Genomic DNA, 9,506 nt, shown 5'->3' with positions numbered 1-9,506 from the left:
ACAGCTAATCCAGCTAATCTCATACATTGTACAGCATAGAGTTGTCACAGTATGAAAATGTCAGTAGTCACCAGGAAGGTTAAAAATGTTAAAATAAAATAGTAGTTTAAGAAATTCTCAATTACAAAAACATTGCTTAAAAATTTAAGTAAAAGAAACAATCAGTAATAACAGAGAAAAGAAACAAATCACAAACAATAAATCAAGTGTTTTATTCAAGTATTAATGCATTTATTCAACAATGATGCATGAAATTATTCAAGTGACAGTAAAAACATTATTATAAAAGACTTTTATTTAAAACAAATGCTTTTCTATTCATCAAAGAATCCAGAAACAATGTATCATGGTTTCCACAAACAGCAGCACAACTGTTTTCTACATTAATAATAATAAGAAGAAATGCTTGAGCACCAAAGTCAGTGAACTACGGCTCTGTGAAGTAAATGCTGCTCCATCTGAAAGCATGTGAAAATACCACATTTAATAACATGTTTTTACTCCAAACTCATACCGTCAGTCGAGTGTTTGAAATAAATCCTTCTGTGAGATGATGTGGCTTCTTACACAGAATAAGGCACGCAACATATTTCATAGTATTTAAGCAGTGATAAAGGCATTGCATTATAAATATACTTTATTTTAATGAAAATTATAATAATAAGAACTCGATATACGATAAACCGTATATTGCCGTAGTCGTGTGTTTATTAGTCACGTTGAATCAATGAAAGCAGTTGAATCTTGCAGTTGAGTTGAGTCAGTTGAGGGCTAGAGCGCCCTCTGGCCTTTGGATGGAGATTTACTGCTGATCACAGAACCGTGCTTCACTGAAAGATACGCATGACAATCGCAGCTTCTGTCGAATCGCGATCTCGATTCCATTTCGATTTATCGTGCAGCCCTAATTCACATAGAAAATCTTTATTTTAAACTACAATAATATTCCACAATATATTCTGTTTTTGATTGAATAACAGTGCCCTTTGGTGAGCATAAGAGGCTTCTTTCATAAAATGTTTTAAAAAATTGGTAGTGTACAATAAACTACTTCAGTTATATCACAAAAAGTACAAATAAACAAATTCTACAAAAATTCATTCATCAAAAGCACAGTCTTCCTGCTCTTCTGTCATTTTCATAATAGGCTGACTTGATCATGGTGATACCACTTGGATACTTGGGAACATAGTTGGCACTATGGACACTGTAGAAAGACTACTATAATTTTTTTTAACTTAAATATCAGCTTGGTACTTAATTAACAATATTTCTGACATCCCTAGGATAGCAGTGTGAAGTCCGTTGTAATGCAGGCATAACCTGCATGGTTTGTTCTTAACAGTTGACTCTTTTTTTAGTCCTTAGACTCCAGCTGTGAAGTTGCTTGCCTTCGAGAACAAATTCAAAAATCACAGGAGGAGATCAAGGAAAGAAAAGGAGACCAACTCCATTCACAGACACTCCCACATGCAGGTAAGACGTTGTTCATCAGTTTAAAGTGAGTGTGTCATGTAACCATGTTTTCCAATGCTGCTGTAAGCAGGATGTGTAATTTTGGATTGGGATGAGTGTTTAGAGAGTTATTTTTACACAAGGGCTTTTTCTTGTGTATATATCACTCCCTCATGGACCCTCTTTCGTAACCTGCCTTGCTCTTTCTCAAATGCAACTCCGTATTAGATGTGGAGGAGGAGGACGAGGCGATGTTCTCCGCAGACCCCTCCTGCTTCGTTACAGACCCAGAATTCTGCTACCAGGAATTTGCCAGACGGGAGGAGGACCATTTCCAAGTATTCCGGGTGCAGGTGGGGACAGAGACTTTGCACTGGGTGTCACCTAACAGAAGTAGCATAAAAGGGTACTAAGGGTCAGAATTACAGCTCATGGCCTTCCTTCTCAAGACTGTCAACACTTAACGTTACTCTCAAAACCTGACTACATTTTCTACATTTGATTTGAATGGGAGTATGCCACTCCTATAGTGAAAACAAATATACATACATAACATTTAACATTTAAATACACACACACACACACACACACACATATATATGTGTGTGTGTATTTAAATTTTAATGTTAAAATAGTTTGTTTTATCCCAAGTTATATTTAGAATTTTGGGGTCAGAAAGAGAGAAATTAATACTTTTATCCAGGAAGAATGCATTATTATATTGATCAAAAGTAAGAGTACATATATTTATAGTGTAACAAAAAATATTTTAAATGAATGCTGTTCTTTTCAATTAATAAAAAACTTAAAAACGTGATGATAATATTCATGATAATAAATGTTTCTTGAGCAGCAAATCAGAATATTACAATAGTTTCTGAAGGATCATGTGACACTGAAGTCTGATAATGGCTGCTGAAAAATCAGCTTTGTCATAGGAATAAATTACATTTTAAAATATATTAAAATAGATAAGCTATTTTAAATTATAATATTATTTCACAATATTACTGTTTTTACTGTATTTTTAAAAAAATCAAATAAATGCATCCTTGGTGAGCATAAAATACTTTTTTCAAAAACATTAAAATCATACTGACCCCAAATTTTTGAATGGTAGTTTATATATAGAAAGAACTGCAAGTAAGTTTGTAGGTTGTTTTTTTTTTTCTCCCCCCAAAAAACATTTGTGGAAACCTGTTTGAAAAGGTAATTTATTTAGGCAAATCTGTTTGGGGACACTAATGATGCCGAAATTATGCACTTTACCTTTAACAGACTTTAAAATACTGCGATAAAGTTGATGTTATGAATGCTTGATTTATTTGTCTTTCTGTGCAGGACTATTCATGGGAGGATCACGGCTTCTCGTTGGTGAACAGGCTCTACTCTGATATAGGGCACTTGTTAGACGAGCGATTCCGCAATGTGGCCTCCCTCCCTTTCCCTCACAGCCCCGATCTCAAACGAGCCATCTGGAACTACATTCATTGCATCTATGGCATCAGGTACCTTGGTTCCCTGGTTTTTCGCAATTTTGCATTTTGGTGCTAGTTTGCATTCTGAATACAAAAGAAACATGGAATTAAATATAATGGCAAGCTTTCAACTCCATAATCACACCTTGTGACTCATCGACTACTTTTGAGAATGCTGAAAAAGGCACAAAAACAAAGCACTTACTTTGACATGTTTGCCCTCAGATATGATGACTACGATTATGGGGAAGTCAGCCGGTTACTGGAGCGTGGACTGAAACTTTATATTAAAGCTGTGGCCTGCTATCCTGACTCCAGCAAGACCCCTCTATGCCCACTGTCCTGCGCCCCTGTCAAAGCTTCAGACAAGGTGATTTCCTATCAAAACTTGTGCTGTGTACACTTCAGTAACATCTACTTAACCCTATAAAGCCTAATGTATCATATTTATGACCCTGGACCACAAAAGCAGTCTTAAGTCGCTGGGGTATATTTTTAGCAATAGCCAAAAAAACATTGTATGGGTCAAAATTATCGATTTTTCTTTTATGCCAAAAATCATTAGGATATTAAGTAAAGATCATGTTCCATGAAGATATTTTGTAAATTTCCTACCGTAAATATATCAAAACTTAATTTTTGATTAGTAATATGCATTGCTAAGAACTTCATTTGGACAAATTTAAAGGCGATTTTCTCAATATTTAGATTTTTTTGCACCCTCAGATTCCAGATTTTCAAATAGTTGTATCTCGGCCAAATATTGTCCTATCCTAACAAACCATACATCAATGGAAAGCTTATATATTCAGCTTTCATATGTATATTCATATTCATATTCAGTTTTCATGGTGTATAAATCTCAATTTCAAAAATTTGACCCTTATGACTGGTTTTGTGGTCCAGGGTCACATTTGATGCACAAATTCTTTAAATTATCATCATGATCAGCTTTACTGAAAAAGTTTCACACAATTTACTTCATGCATTCTGCCGTCTGATTGATAGTTCATATTTTGTAGCAAGTAAAAAGTCTTTTAGTATAATTCTAAAAACATCCCTTTTCAGGTTGTGGTTCATGTGTATTTTTGCTGTGAAATCTTATTGTTAGTATAATTTCAACACTTGCTGGATTGAAGCAACTTGATTATCTGTACATCATTTTTAGAAAAATCATGTTAAAATACTTATTAGTTTTTTTTTGAGAAATATTTATTTGTTCGTCTCTCAGTCATCAATGTATTGCACTGCATTATATGTTTTGCCCCCACAATAAAAACTACAGAGCTTTGATCATAAATCTTGCTTTGAATTATTATTGGGAGATCTGAGGTGTTTTTTCTTCCTAGAGTGTGAGCTCCATATTATCCTATCATACTAAATGAGCTATAAAAGCCTGATGTATCAAATATGATACTCAACAACAAACGCATGCTTTTGAACTTTTTTTTGTTGTTGTTGTATTTATTAAACTGTACAAAAATTAAATATTTGAAAATTGTACGACTGTTGTTATTTTGTTCTTGCCATAAAAGTGCTACTGACATGGTGTTAAAAAATAATAATAAAATATACCATCTTTCTGTGGTTTTTGTCTTTTAGGTTCATGTAAATTTGTTAGTGATGGAGGCACGTCTGCAGGCCGAGCTGCTGTACGCGCTCAGAGCCATCACTCAATACATGATCGCATAGGACACGAGCGTTCAGCGCCACAGAGGGACATGGTACAAAGAAATACAAGCAGAGATCTGTCTCTCCGTCTCTGTATTTGTTGTCTCTGAGTTTACCGGTGTGACGTAAGGTACTGCTGTGAAACATTTCTGTGCCAGAGGTGAAACTTTAGACGAAAAAAGGTGTAAAGCAGTCGCTCTCACTGTCCTTTGCATGTGTTTCTCCTACTTTATTTTGTTTCTGTAGTTGTCCTTTTGTGTGCGGACTCTTCTTTTTCTACCTTTCCTTTTTTTTTTTAGTATCTTTATCCCGGATGGTTAATGTGCAATTACTTTTATTCAGTTATTGTTGTTATTAATATTTTCCCATTTGTGTGTTTTTTGTTTTTTGTTTTTTGCTGTTGCTATTCAATTGACTGACAAAGAGAGAGAGAGAAAGTGTCCAACTGGTCTTGGCCAATTTGAGTCACTGTTTACAGAAAATGAGTGATTGGACAAAGGCACTTTGCTTAACATGGCTTCCAGATATTTCGTTTGAATGTGGAATTGTGAGACCAGAGCAAAATTCAACAAAGAGTAAGAGAAGGTTCAACGGCTGCAACTTTCTTTTTAAATGAGCACTTTTAAGACAGTGTCTATCTATAGAATATCTCAATAAGCTTTCAGCTGTGGCTTCTTTCAGCACACAGCAGGTCATCGAAGTACTGTTTTCACTCATTTCGATCGATTAGCATTGATGTTGTTTTCCAAAATCTTCCACTCGCTCTTTTCTCTGCATGGGTGCTGTAAGTGATTAAAATGGGCACATTTATAGGATCCGTAATTATCATCCGATTCATCTCAGCAGACCGCTTTACAATGTGAAGATCTAAATTTGACGGGTTCAAAGCAGTGAAATGGAATCGCTTTTTCTAAACTACTTTTCTTTGTGGTCGTGTTCTCAGTGTTTCTCAGTTACTTAGGGGTGGGCAGTCGGTTTTACCTGCTCTACACGAACTGGCCAAATTACCACAGTATGTATTTCAACTCCATTATATCATATTCTAACTTGGAAAACTGTTTAAATACCATTTAAAAGCAGGTCTTTAATTTTGATAGGCCGCATGCATTTGATAGTTTAGGTTAATGCTGTGCTGGCGTCTCCGGTGAAGACATTTGGATCAACAACAATTAGGACTTGTTTTAAAATATTTTACCATGTAAAAATTTAAATTCACCTTGTGATGTGAGAAGGAGCTCAGAATAAGCTTAAAATGTGATTTTAATGTTGACACGCTGGTATAGATCAAATGAAGGACTTCTGACAGAACTATAAGCCTGTCACTATCCATCCCATAACTGACCTGCACAAAATTATAATTTTTTTTTTTTTTGCACTGAACCTTTTGCACAAAACCCTACAAGTGTGGTTGCAGCTGGCAGCTGTCATTGTTACAAACCGCTTAGAGAGGCGATGGCCCCTCTGATGCCATGAATATATTCAATGTCCAGTTTTGTTGACAAGGCCAAATACCTGTACTGTGTTAAACTCTCATCGGTCTGGTTACCTAATTACAGTTGGCAGAATGACTTGGGCGACACCTATGGTTGGTTTTGTGTGTTTATTTTTCAACATTGCATTACTTCTGTTGCTATTTTAGCATTTTGTCATTTTGAGGGAGGGTGATGTTGTTGGTGTCAGTTTTGCTCTTGCCTGAACCGTTTAGATTAAGAAACCAAGGTATGTAAATCAGCAGAAATGTGTACAGGAGCCGCAGTCTGTGCTGGGCGCACGGTGCCTTTTGACTACTGATGAGTCAGTCCTGGTTCATCAGTATGGCTAAACTGGACTGAAGTCTCAGAGCTAAGCCTCGTGCTACTGCTTTAATTCAAGCTGAGAATGGAAGATGTTCATCATCCGGGCCGACCGAGGGTAATGGACATCCGGAGGCATTTGTCAGGAGCAGAATAGGACTGCAGCACGGCCATTCGACCTTAAGCGGGACTGTCTTAAATGCTTGTTCTTGAATGGCGGTCTGCCACATCCCTGAAACGTGGACACTTCCAGACTGTCTCCACCACCTCAGCTGGAAGAGGACTGTGCCTCATCGCTGGAGACTGAACGAGCATGGCTATTGCCAAAAATGTTTATTTACCACGTAAATGTAGGAACTCTAAAAATTTAAACTAACCAAAAGAACAAAAAAAACTTGAAAAATAAGCAAAAAAAAGTTTTGAAAATGTGAAAGCTTATTTTTTCTATAAAGATATGCAACATCATTGATGTGTCTCGTTTTTATTTAGTCATTAAGTCTGAAAATAAATGTTTTTATAGTCTAGATTTAGTAAATTAGTTTTATGGATGCAAATAATTAACTCAAATGGTTTATATTTCCAGAGTATCAGACTGAGCACTCAATCAGTTGGGAATCCATTTTTCATAATGGTGTCTGAAACAGTGTAATCCTGCCATCTAGTGCTACCAGGAAAATCACACCAGGAATTCAGACGTTACATTAAAATATTCCAGCATTAATACAAGCGTTTTGGAGTATGTTTAAAAGCAGAAATGTGAAGATTGTGATTTAAAAAAAAAAAAGCAATTACATGAACTCTTCTGGTAAAAGTCTGTGTGTGTTTGATCTGACAAGCTGTTAAAATTGGAGTTTATTGGAGAGTTCTTCAAATATGCCCCCTGGAGGTCTGTTGTTTAGATCTAACCTTTATCAAACTCACCTGAACGAGGTCTTCAGGATTACTAGAAAATTACAGGCAGGCGAGTTTGATCAAGTTAGGATCTAAACGCCGCGGGACAACAGACCTCCAGTCAGGGACAGTTTTGAAGAACCGTGGTGTATGAGGTTACGTTGACCTGTGAACAAAGTTGTAAATTTGGATAAAATCTGACACAGAAAAGGTTAGTACTTTTGTCACTCTAATGTCATGTTAACATGCGTATTATTTACGTCTAGTAGCTACATCAACAGTGAGTGTTTTGACCGCTACGGATTGGCCGTTCATTTACACCGTAAAGGCCCGTTCACACCAAAACGGTAACGTTCTGTTTGTTATAAGCGTGCGACTCTAATGTCATGTTAACATGCGTATTATTTACGTCTAGTAGCTACATCAACAGTGAGTGTTTTGACCGCTACGGATTGTCCCTGTTCATTTATACCGTAAAGGCCCGTTCACACCAAAACGGTAACATTCTGTTTGTTATAAGCGTGCCCTGCAGTTATATAGTCTGCCGCTTTAAATGTTCGAGTGATTCCAAAGATATCGTTCCTCTTCGTCGTTAAATGTTATAGCTGTGTTCTGTGGCTTCCCTATTCTCATGGAGTTTGATTATTAAAAGTAGTTATCCATACAGTTGTCGATAATTTATCCACAACCGGGAACATTTCATTTGAATTTGATTTAATTTCACATTTAGTATGTATGGCTACTCTTGAATATATTAACATTTATATACTAAATGTTTAATACATAATGGTGTGAATCTTGTTTACTACTACTTAATTAGTTGCTCTCAATTTAATGAATGCCCTGCACCTCTGCTTATGTCAAATGAATGGACCAATGAAACAAACTTAAAACAGTCTGCGTTAAACAGATTAGGTTTATTTCTATTATGCTGAACTGCTTTCAATGACCTCGGACTAACAAAATATGGAAAAAGCAATCAAGTACATATACAGTATATTGGCTATGCACAACTTGTCAGTTTTACATCCCACCATAACCCAAAACAAGAGAGAAAAAACCCAACCCAGACCATAAACTAATGTCCTGTGTTATCAACTGGGATACTTAGCAAACTCTCTAGGAAAATGAAAAGAACTAAAAGAATGAATACTAAAGGAAGAGCAGGCTAATATCAAACAAGGAAAGTGAGAGTGATTTGGAAAGCAGGAAGGTGTAGAATTCCTGCAGCAGCCCTGTTACGTCTGTCTGACGGGACGAACATTTTGATAAATTTTGAGAAATTAAACAAAGCCAGGGTGTTAACCACGAAAAATCACTTTCAAATCAACACTCAAATGACATGAGAAAATATCAAAGGTGACTGTCAGCCATGAAGCTTTCTGAAAGGTATAACAATCACTCTTGGACATCAAGGAGCTGCGTTACATGTACAAAGATAAAAACACAAAAAAAGACGCCCCAAAAGACAAGCACATCGATGTAAACGGATGATGGAAAATCATCAATCGCTGTATCAAACATTACACCATTTGTGAGGAGCATCGTTACATTTTATGTGGTGAGCCCTTCCCTCCCCATTCACAGTTTCTTTTATAATATACAAAAACTGAGAGTTTGGGAATTAAAACATAGGTAACTTTCTCATACTATGTTCTACATTAAGAAATTGTACTCAAAATGCGTTGCATAAAATTATTAAAGGCCCTGATATCTACATATGCACCAATCAAATATGGCCCACTTTAACTGTCATATTTAATATCTAGCACCGATGAATAGGATAAAATTATTCCTCTGTAAGGAGAGAACGCTTTAACAATTAATCTAATGCACTCAGACCATTACATCGACGTGATAAGAGTTACTAATGTCAAGCTCTCGAATTAAAGCCAATTTATACACCAAAAAAAAAAACTTCAGAATGCTGGTTTTAAACTGGGTAAAAACCATCTGAACAAATAATTAAATAAGTCAACCCTTCTATTACAGAAAAGGTACAAGTTGAAAAGAAAAGGGCTTTAAAACTGTCTGGTTTTCTCTGGAGCGACATGCTATAGTGTTCATTGGCAGTTTACAAAGTTTTGTAGGAACGCTACAAATGCACGCTTTAACAATTAATCTAATGCACTCAGACCATTACATCGACGTGATAAGAGTTACTAATGTCAAGCTCTCGAATTAAAGCCAATTTATACACCAAAAAAAAACCTTCAGA

General features: G+C 36.0%; 1 protein-coding gene across 1 annotated transcript in view; it reads left to right on the top strand.

The window, feature by feature from the left end:
- LOC107752047 (sestrin-3-like) overlaps positions 1–4,990 on the top strand; it is a 21,286-nt gene extending 16,296 nt beyond the window's left edge. Inside the window, exons 4-8 of the mRNA XM_016567897.1 lie at positions 1,362–1,476; positions 1,684–1,808; positions 2,797–2,963; positions 3,159–3,303; positions 4,536–4,990. Of these exons, the coding sequence (XP_016423383.1) occupies positions 1,362–1,476; positions 1,684–1,808; positions 2,797–2,963; positions 3,159–3,303; positions 4,536–4,625 (642 nt within the window). The 3' untranslated portion in view covers positions 4,626–4,990. The remainder of the gene's footprint in view (positions 1–1,361; positions 1,477–1,683; positions 1,809–2,796; positions 2,964–3,158; positions 3,304–4,535) is intronic.
- The last annotated feature ends 4,516 nt before the right edge of the window (positions 4,991–9,506 follow it).

This window comes from Sinocyclocheilus rhinocerous, unplaced genomic scaffold (genome assembly GCF_001515625.1).
Source record: "Sinocyclocheilus rhinocerous isolate Xijiao unplaced genomic scaffold, SAMN03320098_v1.1 scaffold662, whole genome shotgun sequence".
Classification (NCBI taxonomy): Eukaryota; Metazoa; Chordata; class Actinopteri; order Cypriniformes; family Cyprinidae; genus Sinocyclocheilus; species Sinocyclocheilus rhinocerous.
Note: the sequence above shows the minus strand (reverse complement) of the source record. Positions and strands in the feature narration are given on the sequence as shown.